Genomic DNA, 22,407 nt, shown 5'->3' on the forward strand with positions numbered 1-22,407 from the left:
TGTCGTTTTCAGGATAACATGTACCATGTGGCCATAAAAGGGGTAGGAGACACAGACAGAGTAAAGAAGAATGACCTTTTTAAGTAAGCATGGTGAAGATTTTGCAAAGGTTGAAACTGTTTAAACTACAAAACAAAAACAAAAATATCCCTTCAGTGACCAAAGGGGAGCTGAGAAGCAACTAAACCTTAGTTTCAGTGGTTATATAAAGGGTGGACAAATAAAATAAGCTTGCTATAGAAATTTCAGCCTTGTTAGTGAAGATTAACTTCTCTAAAAGTTGATGTGTGCCTATGAGGTAAGATTCTAGCAAAGAAATATGGGCAACTTAGTTAAGAAACTTATTCCAAATCTTTACCTTTTCCCCCTCCCCTATGAAGCTGGTACCAAAGGCTTTTTCATGGGAGAACCATGTTTTAATTTAATAAAGTCTTATTATGAAGTATTGTAAAATACTTATGAGGTTTAAAACAAAAAAAGGCAAGATATATCAATGGCAATCTCTATTAAATGTGGAACCATTTGGTGCTTTAAACTACGGCTACTAAGAAAGGATGAAAGATGGGAGGATGGGGGAGGGAGGGAGGGATGAAGGGATAGAAGAAAAAAAGGAGGGAGAGAGAATCTCTCATTTGTACCCCACAGTGTTTACAATTTCTTGCACAAACCAAAACACAGTCTCCTAAGAGTTTTGGATGCAGTGAGTTGGATTAAAAAAAAAGAAGGAGGAGGAGGAGGAAAAGAAAGAGAAGAAGAAGAAGAAGAAGAAGAAGAAGAAGAAGAAGAAGAAGAAGAAGAAGAAGAAGAAGAAGAAGAAGAAACTCTTGTGTAAGGGCCATGGAGTGAGAAGCAAAGTGGGACACGGATTAATGCTTTAACATGTGTTGCCCTTTGGAGTAAAAGGCAATCAGATGCCAAGGGACTCCAATAGATTTTAGAGAAAGAGTTACTCAGACGTCTGGGGATTTGCTGGATTGGGAAGCTGACTGTTCCTGGCAAGGCTGAGTGGAACAGAAGTGATTTAAGTGACTTAAGTCACTTCCTGCATCACAGGCCGAGAGGAGAGCTTACTGGGTGTGAACGGAGGGAAGTTCAAGCCGTTTGAGTCGCACTTCTGGTTGGGGTCTTGCGGAAGTATAGCCAGTTCATCCATTTCCTTCAGAGACAAAACACACAAGATGTAAAATGTACTGATAGTAAATATGCTGAACAGGAAGTGCTTATAACCGGAAGTCAAGACATCCGGGTCTTCTCTTAGCTGTCGTCAAGATTTTAAACAATCTCTGCCATTTTCTTTGGCCTCTTTCAGTTTTATAAAAATAAGTAACTTGGAATAAATTGTATCAAACTTATATTATAGTTCCAAATGACATTAAACATGTTGTATCTCTTATACATTTATTCAGTCTCCTAATTAAGGTAAATAATTCAAAACTGGCCTTTGCCTCATAAACTGTGAAGATCTTATTGCTGAAGTTGCTGCTTCAGTGTATTCTAAAAACTAAGGACAGGGAATATTTGTTCTCTTTTCATTTTTTTCTGTCTTATATTCCACAGGGTAAAAGTAAAAGAACATAACTGAAGTCTAATACAATTTTCAAAAAACAAATTAGTAATAAAATAAAGCCTACTCTTGCAAACAAATATATCTGAAATTTTCAAAGAAACCTCTCCAATTTTCTATAATAAAAAATCACTGATCCAAAGGGTCCTAGAAACCTACAAGTAGAACATTATGATAGGCAGATTTGGGCCCAGGGGTCCCGCTCAAACTAAGGCACCAGCCAAGGACAATACAGGCGGTAAATTTTAAGCCCCTACCCAGATCTAGCCAACGGTCAGAACATTCTCCACAGTTGAGTGGAGAGTGGGATATGACTTTCTCATGTACTCTGGTGCCTCACATTTGACCATGTCCCCTGGAGCGGGAGACCTGGTGGCACTCAGAGGAAGGACAGCAGGTTGCCAAGAAGAGACTTGATACCCTATGAGCATATACAGGGGGAGGTAATCCCCCTCAGGAACAGTCATAGGGGAGGGGAATAATGGGAAAATGGGGGGGGGGAGGAATGGGAGGATACAAGGGATGGGATAAACATTGAGATGTAACAAGAATAAATTAATTAAAAATTTTTTTAAAAAAAGAAAAAAAAATCACAAAACCTCATTAGGTTTTTTACTTGTTTGTTTGTTTGTGAGACAGGGTTTTTCTGTATAGCCCTGGCTGTTCCGGACTCACTTTGTAGACAAAGCTGTCATTGAACTCACAGAGATCTGCCTGCCTCTGGCTCTCAGAGTGCAGGGATTACAGGTTTGTGCCACCATGCCTGGCTCCCTTATATTACGTTTGTATAAACTAGTAAGTATAACAATCATCACTTTTAATAAAACTATATTTTAAGTTGAAATTGGGTTAATAAAGAAAAGGTGGAATTCCTTGAAAACAACAAAAGGCTTTATCAAAATGAAGCAATCAGTTGGTAGCAAAGGTAAAATAAGAAAATGAGGTTTAAGAGCCTAATTTCCAGGACATACTTGGCATGGGGTAAAAGAATCATATATGCTAGTATGTCAATCAAAGTCTTATGGAGAAGGGTCAACATCCATATGAAATTTTGGCATGTCCATTTCCAACGGGTATTTGAGTCTGGAATGATGACTTACAATCCACACACCATCAAACTCCAGCTGGCTGTGAAAGTCACTGAGCTGCTGGGTCCACCACAGAACTGAGGCCGGATTGGTAAAGTCGGGAAAGACTGACTGTCCTGGGTAACCCTGCAGAACAAAAAGCAAGGCAAAGGCATAATGTGTGGTGGTTCAGTTGGTCACTGAACAGTCAATGCTATTTCTTTTTACCACAAACCTCGTATTGCTTATTATTTAGAGTCATATTTGTCATTCTGCCAGCAAAATCAAAACAATCGGAAAGATATACACAAAGATCCAAAGAAAGAAAAAAGGAAGAAAGACCAACTGGCTAAATAAAAATATACCATGCATCTCTTTCTATTTAAAAATGTAAACTCTTCGAATGTAACGCCAGGTAGGAGATGCGAGGCAGAGTCTTCTGTATGTGACTAACCAGTTGCACCCATGAAATCCCAACAATGTTGTTACCTAAATAATACTTGAACAGTGCCAACACTTTGGCATATGAATGTGGATGGAAGAAATTTACAAGGCCCCACTACTAGATGAAGATTTATACAATCAATGGTTGTTGAGAAAGGAAGAATCTTCCCCAGTGATGACCGCCCCCTCAGAGGTTATCCAATCCCAAATGTTCAGCCCTAAACACATATGCATAAGAGAAACACTAAATCAAATAATCATATGAATGCCTATGTAACAATAATAAGAGGTAGAGGTTGTGAACTGAAGAAGGAGTAAGGAAGGACATGGGAGGTGTTGGAGGTTGGAGAAGAAGGTTAGGAATAGTGCTAGTCATAAAAATTCTCAAAAGTAAATTTTTTAAATTAAAATTCTGGAAAGTCTAAGTGTTAAGTATTTTAAAGACTGAGTATGTTTAATATGTTGTTAATTTAAGATCATATAAACATGTCTTGAGTCCATTATAAATAATGTTGATTTTGGCATATAAATAATATTTTGTAAATACTTGAAAAATTACTCTTACTCCTACTAAAAGTTTTTAATAGTATCTATCTTTTCTTCATCTATCAGACAGTAGCTCTGTCTTCCACAAATTGCCAAAAGGTATATACATAGCCAAATTATTAAAAATTCTGGCTTACTGGAATATAAAATGCAGTACAATAGTCTTGCTATTAGTCTTTCTAATAAATTTCTAGATTGGGGATTTGAGGATCTTATAATTACACAATTTAATGATTATATTTATTAAGTGCATAGAATTCTTTTGCAAACCGTGCTCCTTGACGTCGTCATACATGTAAACAAAGCACGCTAATCGCTCTTGAACCCTCTCCTCCCTTGTCTCCTTCCCACCCCTATGAACCACATCTCTTCCTTACACTTGTATATTCATGTATATTTGTTTTGTTTTGAGATCCAATGGCTTTAATGAAAGTCATTATAAAATGCAAACAATATTTAATATGGAAGATACAAGTTTAAAATTCCTTTTTAAAGTACATTGGGCTTTTTATTCTGTTTTGATTGATGGGTACCAAGTACTAACTGGAGGTAATTTTTACATTCCCAGGAATAAGGTGTTCTGCAACAGAATCTCCAACAGCATCCTAAGCGGAGAGGAGGCCAAGCTAACTCCGTCCTAAACACAGAGCATCTGCAACGACCTCCAACCTGCCTCCACCACTATTACCTCTGCCAATGTCTTAGAACAAATGATTCTTCTCAATTGAAGCACTCATCTAATTAATTATCTTAATTTATAAAAAAAATTCCATTATAGCTTGGCTAAACACCCCACTTTACTAAAATGGCTCATCCAATGGGGATAATTTTTAGATAACCCCAACTTTTATTTGACCATGACCTCTGGTCTTATACATGAAAATGAGTCTATCTGGTGGTTAGAGACTCATATCCTTAAAATAAACAGTGAAAGTAGAGGTTTGAATTGGAGAAACAACTTTACATAGCTTCACAGAAGTTCAAAGCAACAAAAAGGGAGAATAATTAAGGGGAACAATATCAGTGAGGAAAACTAACTGAGCTTAGTGACGTATGGGCCATTTAAAAATCCCTAGAAGATAGTTGTGCACATAAACAACCCAGGAACTGTAAATACTACACATTGACATGAATTTCAGAGATTAAGTATCATTTTTGCAAATTTCACCCAGTTCAGTCACATGGCTTCACCTTATATATAACCAGAACAGAAGGTTGACTACATGATTTATTTGAAAGTACACAGTCTTACGAGTACTACTGTCCTGCTAATCAGTTTCTCCAGTGCCTGAAGCTGATGCTGTGGAGGCAAGCCTGGGCTTTAGCTACGAGCCTTGTTTAAATTAAGAAATCTATTAATTGGTCTAGGTTCCACATCCATCATCAGCATCTTCTTACAGTAATGAAGTTGAATTTAATGTCTCGGGGAAGAGAAATTGAGAAGCAGTCAGTCTTAAAGTAATTTTCTACTAACAGCATATTCCTTCCCTGTTATCTAAACAGTAGCGAGTCTAAGGATAGCTTTTCATACCCCTTATAGTTTTAACAACTTTATTATCATATGTATTAGCTTAAAATAGAATAAAACTACTAAAGCCAAAAAAAAGTAGCCCTATTGTGACTTGCCTTTCACTCATTTTCACATAAAAAGTACAACATTTGCTCAAACTGTTATTTATCCTGAATTTCTTGAGAAATTACCTCCCCAACAGCAAAGCCACTGGAGCTCATGATCCACACTCCATTCCTGCTTCCATTCTTGTAGGCCTCATAGCTCTGGTTCTTGAGGATGCCAGGGTTCTGAAGAATAAGCATGACGTAAATATTTTTCTACTAAGTGTCTTTTGCAACTTAAAAGCAAAAATAAGGCACCAAGACAAGTGCTTGAACATACCAGAATAATTACATATTTCTGCCCATTTTTATGTAGGTCCTTAGCAAAATCTGAGAGCTGAGGGTAAGCCCGTTCATCAATAGTGAAATCTCTTCCTCCATCCATGTAGTCTATGTCCGAGTATTGCACATCCTGAAAGATAGTTCTGGGCAGTTAGAACCTAGGAAATAACACCCTGTTGACTGGAAAGTTTTCAACTGTGGTTCTTAACCTGTTATTAAAAGAGAGCTACATGGGTTCATAGTCCTGAGATTTTCCAAGTTTGTCTGGCTCCTAGAAATGAATAAGCTCTTTTTAAAAGGTGCATCTACACTCAGACTGTATCTCTGTGTCCCCAGGCTGATAGAAGGATGTCAGAAGGTACTCCAAGGATCTGAAAATAGCAAGTATTATCTTGTTTATCATTGTAATTTTAGGACTTAGATGCTGGACATATGGCAGATAATCTTTTTTTTTATAGTATAATGGTATTCTTTATTTTTATTAATTTATTCATATTACATCTCAATTGTTAGCCCATCCCTTGTATCCTCCCATTTTTCCCTCCCTCCGCTTTGCCTCTACTCCCCTCCCCTATGTCTGTGACTGAGGGGGACCTCCTCCCCCTGTATATGCTCATAGGGTGTCGAGTCTCTTCTTGGTGACCTGTTATCCTTCCTCTGAGTGCCACCAGGCCTCCCCATCCAGGGGACATGGTCAGAAATGGGGCCCCAGAGTTTGTATTAAAGTCAGACCTCACTCACCACTCAATGGTGGAGAATGTTCTGTCCATCGGCTAGGTCTGGGTAGGGGTTCAAAGTTAACTGCCTATATTTTCCTTGGCTGGTATGGCAGATACTCTTTAAATGTATATTTGAATGAACAAGTGAGGGAACTTATAACCATAAACACATTGAATCCCAAATATCAAGTCAAAATATATGTTCATAAGAAGAGAAAGGGGTATTTTGCTCTATTAAACTTCTAGAGGAATGATTCATATTATTGATTGACAGAGTATAGAGATTTAAATAACCAAATTCTCATACGTGCATTGTTTGCTTGCATATCAATGTGTGACGGCAAGATGCTATTCTTTTTAGTATTATTAATTATTCACTTTACATCCTTGCCATAGCCCCCTCCCTTCTTTCTTTCAAGTCCCACCCTCCCCCCTGTAAAAGAGGGAGCCCAGAATGAAATGAGGGAGGGTCAATATCAGAACAACTGGGGAGAACAGGGCCAGGAGGACAGAGGGCTTGCAGAGAGACGCCTTAGGCAGGTGCTTCTCTGTGGCAAGCTGGAGACCTATGGCAAGATGCTATTCTTGATGAGATTGGAATATTAAGATCTTAAATGTTATCTCCAAGTCTTTTGAATGGGGAGGTAAAGGCTGACTGGGGCCTTTGGTATAGGCACTTGGCTCTGGATATTCTTTGTTTTCAATCTTCCCTTTACTCTGGGATCATATGAAAGTCCCTCATACGTTCCTCCTATGGCTTGAGGCTAGTTGCCTAATGTGGTATCATCTGCTCTGATCCCAAGAGGTTAAGTAGACCCTGGATGCCACACATAGCCATAGAGAGGGGAGCTCCCAATTAGGAAAGAAGATCTCATTTGTTCCTGACCTGGTAGCACCAACAGAAGCAGAGAAGGACAGTCTAGAAAGAATACTACAAGTAGAGTCACAAGATTTGTGCATACAAATTGACCTTTCTGCTTAGCAGTGCAATCCTGGAAAAGTGAAACCATACATTTCCTCATTTATAAAATAGTGATAAATGAGAGACTAACATGACTGTGAACGCCTTTCTAGAATAATATAAGTACATAAAACATTGGTCTAATTCTTCTTGGGTTAAAGTGCTTTCAGACACTATACATGGATAATTAAATGTAAATGCAACCATTTTACCCTAAATACCAAACAACACGATGGGGATATTTCTTCTAGGAAAATTTGATTGCTGTGTCTGCCATCTTGAATTCCCTGAGAGCAAGCCAGTGATTTCCACTAATATGGTCTCTGCCAAATATATATGTCTGCATAATTTCCAAAGTATGAAGAGTCAGTCCTGAGGAAATTCTTTTGACTTCATTCACCATGTGAGGAGCTTATTAGACAGTAGACACTTGGAGTTATCTTTTGGTTTACAGGAGAACTTTGAACATCATAAATACTTTGCAACCATGGAGCTCCACAGTTAATCTGGAAGGAGCTTTGCAAGGTCACTGTAAAATTTTCTTACTGTAAGTCATTATTATCACCTTTAGCTCTTGCTCACCACATCATCGTGTGTTGATTTCATTCCTAAAATTACTGCTAAGCTTGACGGTGTTTGTGCTCAGAGACAGGTGTTTCAATGCCATATATAAAGTATTTCTCACCCCAAACTCCCCAAGGTAAAGTGAAAGATTCTCCCTTTTTCAAGATAGAAGCTGCAATATTAACAAGCCCAACATTGTGGTGATATATGAAGAGATTTCAAGTCCTTTGGCTCAACGAACTATGTCCTTTGCATGGGCATATGAATAATTCACTATATTAATTTCTGGCATTGTGTGTGCCTCTATCAACTTATCACAGTATCTATTTTTCTTCTTAATTGGAGAGAATGCAAAGAAAGAGAAAGAGATGAAATTGTATCTAAACCATAATAAGAAAAGCCTCAACTCACATATGGGATTTCAGCATCACGGTTTCGCTGTACAACCTGTCTCAATCCATCAATGCCACCATAATCCCTGCGGCTGAGATGGAAGCCCAGGCTCCAATAGGAAGGCAAGAATGGTCGCCCAACAACCTTGGAAGAGAGGAGGAATAGCATCTGAGCTTTAATAACAAACACTAATGAACTTGGTAGCATCAAGCCCATCTGAATCATTTATTACTTTATTCCTTTTCATTTTCCTCGGGTCTAAAATCATCAGAAACAAAAGGAATCTCCTGTTGCAAAACCCCAAATCTCAAGTCTTTCATCACTTAAAATACCTAAACGAGTCCCAACATCAGCAGCAAGATTTTCAGCAGCAGGATTTTTATAATATATTGGATGAATAATGTCATCCTATGGTAGCGGTTCTCAACACGTGAGCAGCAGCCCCTTTTAGGGCCGCATAGCAGATATCCTGCATATCAGATATTTACATTATGGTGCATAACAGTAGCAAAATTAGAGTTATGAAGTAGCAATGAAATAATTTTTTTGGTTGGTGGTCACCACAACATGAGGGATTATGTTTTAGTGTCACAGCATTAGTATGGTTGAGGACCACTGTCCCATGAGCAAAGGAATTGGTCTGAAGATGAAGCTGATTTGATAGAGGGTTTGCCTAGCAGTGAAGAGAGCTTGAATTGAATTCCTAACAGTAAGATAAAAAATTGGAGGAAAGAGAAAAGCAGCCATTGTTCTGTCTGTCTGGAAGGCGAGGGTCTCAATTTCTTTTCTTGTTACTGTGATAAAATACTCCAATAAAAGCAATTTTGAGGGAAAAGGTTTGTCCTGGCTCAAGTTACCGTCCATGATATCAGAGAAGTCAAAGCAGCAGAGGGTTGCAGATGCTGATCATATCGCATCCACAGGTGAAAGAGGCAGACGGTGGGGGTGGGAGGGGCAATGAACACTTTCTAATACTTTTCTTCTTCTTCTCTCTCCATTTTATACACTGCCTAAGAATTACCCTCATCCACTGTCAAGGTAGTTCTCTACTGAAGGGCCCACAGGCCCATCTTCTAGATAATTCTAGGTTTTTGTCAACTTGGCCATTAACACCAACCCCACCAGTGTTTTATTTTGTTGTGGTTTATTAGTGGTGCTGAAAATAGAGGCCAGAATTTCGTGAGTGACAAACAAGCACTCTACCACTGAGCCATAATTCCAGCCCTGAAAAATGGTAATAGCCATTCATTCAGTAATCTCTCCATGTTTGCAGTGTAATAAGGTTTCTCATAGACAGACTGATAATATAATGAGACAAAGTAAACTGCGTTCCTGTCTTCACAGAGCTAGAAGGACATGAAGGTGACCTGCGTAACTGCAGAGGATGTGGCAAACGAGTAAAAACTGGTTAACCAAGTTTATGATGGGTGAGGAAACAATCTTGAGGTATTCAGTATTCACAAGTATTCAAGCCAACACTTCAAGAAGACCAGAACCTTGCCCTGTATTATCCTAAGTGTCCTTGTCCTCTAATCAGAGGCTTTCTCCTGTGCCTCTTAATCCCACACAAAATACTTCCTGTTACGGTGGACTAGGATTATGTTTCGTTCTACTACAGATTCACTGAAATTGAGAGCCATCTTTAATAGCCTTCATACACCATCATGAAGTAGTCATGTCACCATTCTTGGTAGTTGCACCTTTGAAGTGAGGTTAGACTAAAAGTTGTCTAGTGCCTCCTATCCTCCATTTTGAATAAAATATAAGTAGGGTTTATCTCATATAATTCCTCCTGGCTTGTTTATTTATTTGCTGACTGGATGAACTTTGCTGATTTGTATCCGCGGGTCTTAGAGATGATTGATTTAGCCAGATCAATAGGAAATGGACTGTGGGCGTGCCTAGCAATCAGAACTAAACTTCCGTCTGTGCTTCTCAAGGCTTCCTGGGTGCTGCCTACAGTGCTACAAAGAACATCCAGTCAGTTCATTAGAGTAAAGAAAAAGTGATGAAATACTCATAAGATCCACATTTATATCCATCTTGTCTACTAATAACTTTAATTTTTGTCTTGTTAACTCAAACAAATATATGAGAAAATAGCCACCACTCCATGATAGGGAGGGCAGAGAGATACCTTCAGGTACTCCTGAACCACTTGCTCTGGTGTATTTCCCAGGAAGATGTAAAAGTCAAGGACGCCTCCGGTCGTGCGGTAAGTAATGGCAGGAGCAGGCTGAAGTGTGACCTCTGGAAGGGTTAGAATGAATGTTTAGAATCCTCTGAAAATGCACATCTCTTTGAGACATGAAGAGCTGGGCTGTCCCAAACTCTGCTTCATTTTCAAAGGAAAATGAATCACATACATTTGTTTTACCTGAACTTCGTTTATTTGAACACAACATTTATCAAAAATGGAATTTCATCTTGTTTCTTGTTGCTTATGACAAAAAGCAAATTTTATTGTTTACGGTCACATTAAAATAAATTTCTGTTATATAAGAGTGGTTTAACCCAAAGGAAAAAATTGGAAACTTATTAGATGAACTTGACCACAGTTTGTACACACACACACACACACACACACACACACACACACACACACACACAGTTATTTTTTTAATAAATAATTCTTCTTAACACACAACTAATTAGAAGCTGCAGGAAAATGACTGCAGAGGGGTGCTATGAGACACTGTAGAAACACAGCCTGCCACCTACAGGCAAACAGCATGAAGCCTGCTGGGGTGAACAGTTATCTTTGGAGTGTGCACATCAATTGACCTGATTATCCACACATTTCATCATAGGAAGTTCCCGTAGCAGCTTTCAGTCAGGTGTCTCTAAGCCTGAGCTTGACTTCTGAACAGGTTAAACTACTGTCATGTTCTAGTTTCAGAGGAAACACTGTCCAAGCAACCCATGACTGTTAAGTGAGGTCTCATGTTAAAAGTAATTCTGGCTGCCATCTCCTGGAGGACTGCTCTTTCCTGAAGAGAAAATGGAGGATGGATCTTGGGGAGAGGAGAGATGGGAGGGCTGGATGGAGTGGAGATAGGGGAAGTTGTGCTTGGGATATGCTGTGTAAAAGAAGAATCTATTTTCAGGGGAAAAAAACAATTCCCAAAAATAAAAGCATCATGCCTATATCTATTCCTATCCAGAGAAGATAAAAAGATGCTACTTACCCATGGCATTGCTGTTCATCAGAAAAACTCCAAAAGAAGCCCCACTGGTGTCTTCAAGGCACAAGAAGAATGTGTGTGCTCCATACAGATTAATCATACCCTGCCAACAAGAAAGGAAATGCAGACGTGATGGGATTGTGTGCTTGGAAGTATTTATCCTGCAAGTTGTGGTGGAATACACCTTTAATTCCAGCACTCAGGAGACAGAGGCAAGCGGTAGCTCTTTAAAGGACAGCCTATGCTACATAACAAGTTCCATACCAGCTTGATCCAACAATGCTCTGTCTCTAATAAACGAACAAGTAGATATGATTCACAAAGATGAAAACAAAGTCATACAGATATGTGCTCAACATTCAGTCAAGTGTTGTATCAAAATGGTATTACCATAATCAATGGTAAAACACAATATATTCGATCTATGTATGCAATGGAATGGCAGGCAGAAAGGATACACTACAGGAACACAGCTCCAAATGTTATGGCATGAAATAAGCAGCCAATACTGTGAGATGTGCTGATAAATACAATATATCAATATGCAAAATGCTATATACAATAGACAATACAAGAGAAGTTAAAGAGGAACTTTTTGTCTACAGCCTCCCCAGAAAATGACTCCTGATTGATAGTCTTCTCTAATTACCTCTTTATTAAAACCACCAGAAAACATGATTTTTATCAAAGCTTTTTTCTTCATTTTGTGAGAGTGGTATGGAATCCAGAACCTCACTTACACTAAGCAACACAAACATTCTACTACTAACACCCTTAGTCCTTTTTGTGGTTTGTATTTTGAGACAAGGTCATACTAGTAAGGCCAGGCTAGCCTTAAACTTCCTCTTGAACTTACACCAGGGCATCCTTTAAGTTGCAATCCTCTTGCCTCATGAATAACCATGGTTACGGGATTGCACCACGAGGCCTGGCTGTCTTCCAATATTATCTTATTTCTCTTATGTAGCCATTAAATTATATCTTCCAAGAAAGTTGTTTTAAAATTTCTATATTTCTAACTTGTGGATCTCTTAAACTCAAGAACAAGTATTCCTCCAAAACAAAGCCATGTCAACTGGGCAAAATAAGGCATATCTGTATTTTGTCAGCTACTTTTAGAAGTGAAAGGCGAGTGTTCCTGGCTGTGAGCTATGGACAGGAGTGGGGTAGGCAGGACCTGACCTCTGTGGGAGTGGCATCCCTGGTGAAGATGGGCCAGGTGTTCCAGCTCATGTTGTGTCGGTACTGCTGATGCACATGTTCCCCCAGCCCGTACACGTTGGAGCTGGGCAGTCGGAAAGACAGCTGCAGGTACTGCTGGGCAAATTGGAGAGGCCCAATCCCTGTGTCCAACCTGGACAAATGGGGGAGAGAATAAGTCACAGAAGCACTCAGGCTCTGCAGAAAGCCGTGTCTGCCTCTCCACGTGTGATCAGAGGTGAGTGACCTCAGATTTTAGCACCAAGTTTTAGGCTGCCTCTCGAGGTATTGCCATGGTCTCCTCATCTATTTGAATCTAGGGGAGCATCATAGGATGGGACTCCAACATCAAAGTTGTATGACTGGAGGAGGAATAGAAGCACAACTTTATTCCTCCAGCCACTACTGTGGACACTAAGGACTGTTAGCACTAGTCCTGCTGGGAAAGTACTGAGGTATAGTGCCTTATAACACACAGGTGACTGGAGAGTTGCTAGTACCTGGATTTGAATGCAGGTTTTACTGACCTTAATATTCATATTTTATACCATGCAATCTGTACTGTAAGCTCAAATTGGTGTTAGGTGCTTGTTGGCAACATTCAGAGGTAATGAGACTTTGAAATGGTAAACAGTAAAATTTGTGTTTGAGTATGAATAATAACTCAAAATGACAAAATGTCCTAATCCATAATATATGAGAGCTATAAGGATGTATACTTACTAAGAATATATTTATGAAATTTAGCAAGTGGATATATCATAGTTTCATGCTCTGCTCTACAGTCATAACAGATTGCCATTTTTTAATGAGGCGTGATAAGTTATCTTATATTTTTCTGAAGTTCAAGCCCATTTCCAACTCTAGTTCATCTTGGTGTGCACCCAGAGCATGTCATGATGAGTTGCATTGGGATTCACTGTTCAAAGATGGAGAACTCACAAGACTCTGTTGTTGCTCTTCCGCAGTACCCTGATGCTGAATGGCTTATTGATGACCTCTATGTAGTAGCTTAAAATGGATGCATCTGCAGTCTCATTCATGAGGTTGATGTTTTCATGAGGGACTTCATAGCGTGCCTCATTGAGGTCCGTGATCTGCAAGAAGAAAACCAGAAAATACGTTGGGGTAAGATGGCTTCCTTGTAGATCTGGAGGAAATGCTGCTTTTGAATCAGTGGCCCATGGGAATGCTTCCAAATCTTGGCCCTGTAGATTTTGATTTCTGAGCTGAAATCATCCAATCATGTGTGTCCTGTCAAGTAAAGATGCCTGCCCATCTCCTCCAGAGGTGCCCACAGAAAGGAATGGACATGCACTTTGCTTATTGCAGAGAGGAAGAGGGCAGGGCGCCGCTATCTCCAGAGTTCTATCCAGTGGTAATCCCTTCACCCACCTTAAAATGAAAACGATTGGATGTCTGGTATTCAGCTGTAAAGAGGGCATCAGTGATATCATCTCCAAAAAGAGATGGGGTTGGCAGTGCTTTCAACTGAGCAGTCAACCCTAAGGCAAGGAAATGAAAACAGGAGACAGCTTTAGCTTTCATTTCATAGCCATCTTGGCTGGGTTGCACACAGTGGCCCCCCGGGACCACATTAGGGCAGTGCTCACCTGTGCCTGTATCATTAAGGACCTTGGTGACTTCGTAACCCCAGTTCCTGGGGAAGAAGCATGCAGGGACTTTGGCATCTGCCACTGGCTTCCAGCAGCATTTATGCTGCCATCGGCAGACATCCTATAACAATAGAACAGAGCTTCCAATACATAGTGTCTCTTGCCTACTAATTTATAGCCTGTGTTACTCCAAGGAAGATTTGACAAATGTCATAATTAATCTCTCTCATGTATCCATCCTCAATTCACTCATGCAGTTTATCTAGCCATCCAACACACATTCTATATTTACCAGATAAGAAAGTGATGACACCGATCAGTAATGCTTAGTTTTTAATCTCACTAAACTAACTGTTTAGTTGAAAATCAAGGCAGTTAAAATGGTAATAATGGCATGGTGACTTGAGTGTTCCAATAGAATGTTCTGAGAGCAAGGAAAGCACACACACCAACCATTTCTCCTAGGATGGTAGTTTAGGTGGGATGAGAAGGCACTATGGGTAGGTGAAAGGTAAATCTGCTCTTAGGGCGCCAGGAAGAGTTAGCCAGGTAAGCACCAGATACTCTGGTGTGAGTGATATTCTGGGCAGAGAAAACAATGGTGCATGGCAGACAGGAAAAAAAAATGACAAATTTACTGTGCCAACAGCATTGAGGAAGAGCAACGGACGTGACAAGATGAAGAGAAGGGAACACATTAAGCTGTAACCTTGAATTTCAGGAGGAAATTTGCAAGTAGAAGAAAAATATGAATGGGACTTCCCCATTTTGTTCTGTCCACACCTAGAATGCCTGACTCTTGTTAAAAGAATGTGTCTGGCATGGGTTCTATCATAAAGATTTAGATGATGTCACACCATTGCTTATTTTCATATACTATCCACAAGAGTTTTTAGATACCAATAATTGGTTTAATTGCTCTGAAAAGACAGAATGACTTTTATGACTAAATCATAAGTATCTGTGAAGAAAAATCCTAAAATTATAACCATACAGTTTTTACAAATCATGTATTTATCTCCACACATAAAATACATCCCTTGCCTTGTTCTTTCTGCATAACAGAAACTAGCACATTATAAGAGGAAGACTTTGAGTATCCCTACTGCTTCTGGGGAAGACATCAAGACTCCCTGTCACTTTTGAAACTGAGGCCTACGAAGGCCCAAAGGTCAGTTTCACTGCTGTAAACTATGTCAAAGTCTACAGGCCTCTATAGAGAACAATCAATATTCAGATAAACACATTCTCTGTGTGTGCAACCTGCCCTAACAGTTTCTTTCTATCCTAAACACCAAAGGTCAAACCCTGGGACAATTAATTACCAACACAGCATACCTTTCATACATTGCTTCCCAATTGCCTCTCGCGTTTTCCTACTCCATTCTTACTACCCTAGTACAGTTGTCCTAAGTTCATGTCTGAAATATTGCTGTTGATTCCCAACAAGTCTCCTAGCCTTGCTTGCCTATAACATCGTACACACCTACAGTGCATCCCTAAGTTATCTCCCAAATAGAATTTGTGTCAGTCAGATAAAAAAGAATTTTAAGAATAGACCGACAATCGGGAAAGCACCTAGCTCCATGTAACCCAAGCATTATGGCAACAGACTCTCCGATACTATAAGTCTATTAACAATGTGTACAATTTGTTCCAAAATCAGGAAATTCTATTTTTATATTTATTATTTTGCCACATTTTATGCTTAGATTTAAAAATAGACTTTACACAGTTTGGGGTTTTAAAAAATCCATTATGGTTGAATTTTGGCTTTTAGACAAATGATCTCAAAATTTACTGAGATTTCAGACAGAAAAAAATACTTATTTTCTTTGTGTGTGGATGAGATGAGAAACAAATGAAATATATGTATTTTAAAATCTTAAAATTATTATTATTTAGTAGGAACATTATCATATCTCAAAACTCCAAAAGGATCTACATATAATAAGAAATTAAGTAAATTTATTGTTGCAAAATCAATATTCAAAAATCAACTTCAAATCTATACTATACTAGTAATAGTTTAATAGAAACTTTCTATTTGCAAATGTTTAAATGGAATAAAACATTAAATACTTTTTTTTTTTTTTAACTTACAGCGGTGTATAACACATTCACCAAAGATAGGAAAGAGTTTGAAGATTTACAGGACTTATTCCAGGGGTGTTGTAACTACAGCAGAACGAAAGGACAAACCAGCCACTTAAAAATTAGATGCCAGAAGCAAATCCGCGCTTATAAACTCTTATCATTCAGTGAAGGCACCACAACAGTTCAAAAACAAGAAAAGCCATTCTTCCCATCTGACAGCGGCTTCATGGGCAGAAGAAGCTCCTGCGGATTCAGGGCGGGGCCCAATCCGACCACAGGAGCGAGAGTTAACAATTTACAGTAGTTTCAGCAAAAGCTTCAGGCCCAAGGTGCAGACCAGACCCGACGGAGGGCAACACCCCAGGGCATGCCGGGCATTCTATAACTCACACAGGGCGCAGAGAAAGCTGCGCTGACCTGGAGTTGGAAACAGATGGGACGCAGAGTAATGCCTACATGATCACGAGGAGCTCCACGTCCTTCAGAGAAGGCTACAGACTCAGACAGGAGGCCTGAGCTGGCCAGGACGATTCCTCTGACTGTCAAAAGAAAACTCTGCCCCAAAATACCATTTCTACAGAAGGAAACGGTGCTTCTGTCCGACTACAACGTGATCCTTCCCTGAACACTGTAAATTTCTCCATTGAAAGAATGAAGACTCAAATTAAAGAACAAAAGAACTTTTCATAAGATTCGTGCAAAAATAGGGTTTCTGACCATCATCGCTTTATGGGAATACTACCGGAAGAACTATAAAAGCGGAATGGAACACAATAATGGATGATAAATAAATATTAAAACAAAGCAGAATCATCATTTAGTTGTTTGTGATTTAACTATAAATAATATCTCAAAGTAATAACTTGCTAAAAGTTGAAGAATGATAGGAAGTTTAAGCTGTTTATGTAACAATTATATAATAAATAATCATAATTTAAATGGAAAGTAATGCATATGAAACAATCATTAATGAGAAAAAAATCACTATAATCAAATAAGCATCTATTAGAAAATACAGTGAATTGTGTTTGCAATGAAAACTAAAGCTATGGAATTCCTAGGAAGAATTTCACATACAGTGAACCTTCCCAATAAAACAGATAACAATAAGAGTAACAAAAAAAAATGTATGATTTAAAACAGAAGCTTTCTATCTCTTTATAGTAGGAAGATATACTAAGATATCAACTCCTGAAACCTAAAATTTCATACAGTACTAATTCCTACTTAAATATAACAAAATTGGATAGAGAAGGTAGAATACAGGGTACAGAAATGAAATCTAAATGCACACCATTATTATGACATAAGTCAGATGTGTCACAGTAAGGCAGGGTCAAATATTGGATATTCCCATGGACATCACTCAGGAGAGAAATCTCTTCTTTCATACGCGTCCATTGGGACCTCATTTGCTATTACTCAACTTTAGCAGGCTCTTGTTACAAGAAGCAATATAAGTTCAAGTGACTTAGTCATCCACATTTGCCTGATAGCCCTTTTCTAGAGGAACAGTAGGCTAGCCCACAAGCATTTACCTCTCCAAGGTCAACTCACACCTAGAAGTAGCTCTGGCATTGCTAACTTCCTCCTACTTTGGCCTTTGGAACTTGTCTACACCCACATCCCATTTTCTAGTCTGTTTCCTGTACATCCCTAGTGCAGCTGTTTTTCTTATGTATGAACAAGACAAGAAATTACAGAACCATAAGGCACCCCCACCACTCTCCCTTCCCGACTAACTGTACTCTTTTATTTGATATAAAACCCCATAGGCTATCAGAAGGGATCCCATGGCTAACCTCTGTCACCACCTGGCCCGGTGCGCAGTCTATTCTTTCTGATTCAGGGATGTCTGGGCACTGAGGAGTAAATGAATCTGTAAAGAAAATAAAGGCCAAAGTTGGTATTTGCTGTGTAATCGGAGCTACAGACTCTAGGCCCACTCTCCAATCAAGTCACTGGTAGCTACTACCAATATTTATGCATGATCCTTGCTACGTCATCAAATGTTAAATTACTTGTTCTTTTTATAATATATAGTTAGTTGACTTTTAAGACATATAACCCAAATAACATACATTCAGCCCCATAAAACATGCAGTTCTGTGCATGCTGCCTCGTTTTTATGTCAATTTGACATAGGCTAGATTCATTTTGGAAGAGGGGACCTCAATCAAGAAAGTGCTCCAATAAAAATTGCCCTGTGAACAAGTTCATAGTACATTTTCTAATTACTGGTTCATATGGGAGGGCCCAGGTTATTGTGGATGGTGCCATCCCTAGGCTGCTGGTCCTGGGTACTATAAAAAGACAGACTTGGTAAGCCATGAAGAAGAAGCCAGTAACCAACACTCCTCCATGGCCACTGTACAGCTCCTGCCTCCAAGTTCCTACCCTGATTGAGTTCCTGCTCTGACTCCCTTCAGTGATAGACTGTTCTATTTAAAAGTTTATGATTAAATAGACCCCTTTTCCCCCAAGTTTCTTTTTTTTATTTTTTATTAATTTATTCTTGTTACATCTCAATGGTTATCCCATCCCTTGTATCTTCCCATTCTTCCCTCCCTTACATTTTCCCCTTATTCCCCTCACCTATGATTGTTCCTGAGGGGGACCTCCTCCCCCTGTATATGCTCATAGGGTATCAAGTCTCTTCTTGGTAACCTGCTATCCCTCCTCTGAGTGCCACCAGGTCTCCCCCTCCAGGGGACATGGTCAGATATGAGGCACCAGAGTACGTGTCACTTCCCAGGAAACTGGGACAGAGGGAAGGACATCCTATTGGGATTCTAGATGAGAGAAGCATGGGAGAATAGCAAAGTAGAAGGATCCAGAGGGTCCTAGAAACCTACAAGTAGAATATTATGATAGGCAGATTTGGGCCCAGGGATCCCGCTCAAACTAAGGCACCAGCCAAGGACAATACAGGCGGTAAACTTTAAACCCCTACCCAGATCTAGCCAATGGGCAGAACATTCTCCACAATTGAATGGAGAGTGGAGTATGACTTTCACACATACCCCAAGTTTCTTTTGATCATGATCTTTATTGCAGCAGTAGAAACTGACCATAACATTACGGTTTTCACTATTTTACAAAGTTGGAAAAGCATTAAGTACCAACAATTCTAGAATACTTTCATCAAACCCAAAAGGAATCATATAATTATTATTGATCTCTTTCTATTCATCATTTCTTCTGGTCTTAAGAAAATATGCATCTATTTTTGTCTCTGTGTATTTGTCTATTTTGGGCATTTCATATAAACACAATCTGTCCCATTTGCCTGCTTTTGGGATCATTTTCTTCCTACTAAGTCACATCATCCACACTTAATATGAGAGGGGGTTGCCTAATATTATTGCAACTTGATATGCTATATTTTATTGATACCCCTGGGTGACCTGCCATTTTCAAAAGGGAAATGGAGGAATAGATCTTCAAGAAAGTAGAGGAAGGAGGAAGGGACTGGGAAGAGAGAAGGGAGGGGAAACTGCACAACTGCATTTGGGATGTAATACATGAAAGAAGGATAGGTAGACAGATAGATAATAGATAGATAGATAGATAGATAGATAGATAGATAGATAGATAGATAGATAGATAGATAGACACATGCATGCATACATACATACATACATACATACATACAGACAGACATACATGGGCAGACAGGCAGATAAATTCATAGCACAAAAGGTGTCTGACATGGACTTTTCAATGCTGTTCCTTCTATCACTATTTCATTCTCTTCTGTGGCTAAATCGTATTCCATTATGCAAAGAACACAGTTGATGAACATTTCCGCTGATTCCACCATGTGACTGGTACACATAATTCTATTCTGCAGCAGCTTCTGTGTGAATGTGTGTCTTCACTTTTCTAGGCTACAACTCTGAAAGTGGAATTTCTGGGCCATTCTTTAATATTTTCTACAAGCTGCAGACTTAGATGCATCATTTTTATTTTCCTCTTGGGACTATATGAAGATTCCAGTTTCTCCGTAAACTAAAGACTGCTAGCCAACTATTTTATTATAGCCATCTCAGTAAAGAATTGGCTCATTGATAGCTTGTTTTATCCAAATATTTAATGTTGCTAAATATGCTTTGTAGTCTTAAGGTCATTTGTAGATCTTTTATGGAGAAGGGTCTAATTACATTCTTTATTCACTGAAAAAAAATTGTTTCTGAATCACATTTTTTACATTGCTATTATTCTTTGAGAATTTCATATAACATATTGAGATTATTTCACCTCTCAAATTTCTCCCATACCTACCATTTCCATTCTCTGTTCCCTATCCACCAAACTTTGTGTGTTTTTTGTCCCCTCCCACAAAGTTCATTTTTGCTGTCCAACTATTCTTGGACCAGAACCTGCCCTAGAGTGTGGTCAGCCTATCAAAGGTACCTCATTAAAGAAAACTAGCTTTCCCTTCCCCAGCATCTACCCAATACCAATATCTCTTCAGCTAGTGGGTGTATTTTGTGCCCACTTCCCTAGTCCATGCTGGGATTTTTATCTAGCTTGAGTTTCTATGAGTCCTGTCCATGCTGTCACAGTCAATGTTCATTTGTGCAGCCTCCATGTTGTGTCCTGAACAGATTGTGACTTTGTACTTATCTTCCACCTCTGGTTCTTTCTACCCTCCTCTCCCTCAAAGTTCTCTGAGACTTGGTGAGAGGAGTGTGATATGTCCATCCCACTTAGGGCTGAGCACCTCTTAACCTTGTATTCTAGGTACGCTGACCAGGTCAAGGTCTCTGTGTTAAGTACCATCTACCAGAGGAAGAAGTTTCTCAGATGAAGGCTGAGTCATGCACTGATCTATGGGTATAGCAATTAGCCATTAGGAGCCATGTTAATAGCTATGTCCACTTAGAAGGATAACAGTATTAGATAAGTTGTAATATTTTTATGTATCCTAGATGTTAAGTAGTACAATATATGTCATTTTGAAATCTTAGCGCTATTCTTGTGGCCCCTGCTTTTCTCTACTTGGTAATATCATTTAAAGGCCAACAAATTTCAATTTTATTAAATATTAAATGTCATTTAAGTCTAATCTGGCTATTTTCCTCTTTGATTTCTGTGCTTGAGTTTCAGTTAATAAACTGTTGTTAAGCTGAGGTCATGAACAATGTTCCTATCTATGTCTTTTTGTTAAAGGCTTATGGTTTGAACTCTTCCATTTAGGTCTCAAATTATTTTCAATTAATTTCCGTATATATGACCAGGCAGAAACACAGCATCATTTTTCTATTGTCTATGTATATCAAGTTGCACTCGCCATTTGATGTTTTGTTTATTTGTTTATGCTTGGGTTATTTGTCTGTTTTCAACAGATCCTCATTCTGTAGTTCAGGCTTACCCAGAACTCATTATGACATGGAACTAATGTGGCCTTGAATTCATGTTGCCATGACTGCTCCTTCTCAGGAGCGCTCCATTACTTATGACCCTATACTGTAGAGTGGACATCTAGTGAGCCTAATTCTTCATTCTATTGAAGTGCAACAGATGGAGCTCAGTGTAGCCTGAATATCATTTACATCCAGAGTTTAGTTGCCAAAAAAACACCACTTATCTTGGAGGATGACTTAAATTAATCATGGGGACATATTTTAAACAGCTTGATGTAGTGGGGTGATGATAAATGAATAAGATGGTGTCTCTGACATCCAGAGGGGACTACCTTTCCCCATCCTCCATACTCAGCACCCACCATCACCCTTACCTGAAGGGTTCTCCAGCACAAGAAGGAACAAAAGGATGTCTACTGCCACCACAACCACATTGAAAATGATCAAGAGGATTTCCAGTGTGCTGAGGTTCCTCGCCATCTAGACAAAAACAGAAAGCCAGGTGAGAGTAGATGAAAGAACACCCTCAGCCAGGGAGAGCAGCCATTGTGATTGGATAGTCAGCATGGGAGCCTGGAGATGTGGCTTTGTCAGGAAAGTGCTTGGCTCAAAACACAAGGTCCTAAGTTTGGAGTCCCAGTTGTGCATGCTAGAAAGGCAGAGACAGAAAGATCCCGAGGCCTGCTGACTACCCAGACTATCCAAAGCCTTGAGCGCTGGGTTTGATAGAGAACCTGTTTTAAAAATTAAAGTAGAAAGTGATAGAGAAAGGCACCTAGTGTTGGT

The 22,407-nt window shown here is 39.2% G+C and overlaps 1 protein-coding gene across 1 annotated transcript in view; it reads right to left on the reverse strand.

Moving 5' to 3' along the window:
- Positions 1-22,101, reverse strand: part of Mgam2 (maltase-glucoamylase 2 (putative)) — a 79,370-nt gene extending 57,269 nt beyond the window's left edge. Inside the window, exons 1-13 of the mRNA XM_051152402.1 lie at positions 21,996-22,101; positions 18,055-18,131; positions 14,153-14,276; positions 13,935-14,044; positions 13,482-13,636; positions 12,522-12,693; positions 11,343-11,442; positions 10,292-10,404; positions 8,173-8,298; positions 5,516-5,647; positions 5,323-5,421; positions 2,665-2,778; positions 1,072-1,156 (exon numbers count right to left, since the gene is read on the reverse strand). Coding sequence (XP_051008359.1) covers positions 1,072-1,156; positions 2,665-2,778; positions 5,323-5,421; positions 5,516-5,647; positions 8,173-8,298; positions 10,292-10,404; positions 11,343-11,442; positions 12,522-12,693; positions 13,482-13,636; positions 13,935-14,044; positions 14,153-14,276; positions 18,055-18,131; positions 21,996-22,101 — 1,513 coding nt within the window. The remainder of the gene's footprint in view (positions 1-1,071; positions 1,157-2,664; positions 2,779-5,322; positions 5,422-5,515; positions 5,648-8,172; positions 8,299-10,291; positions 10,405-11,342; positions 11,443-12,521; positions 12,694-13,481; positions 13,637-13,934; positions 14,045-14,152; positions 14,277-18,054; positions 18,132-21,995) is intronic.
- Positions 22,102-22,407: the final 306 nt, after the last annotated feature.

This window comes from Acomys russatus, chromosome 10 (genome assembly GCF_903995435.1).
Source record: "Acomys russatus chromosome 10, mAcoRus1.1, whole genome shotgun sequence".
NCBI lineage: Eukaryota > Metazoa > Chordata > Mammalia > Rodentia > Muridae > Acomys > Acomys russatus.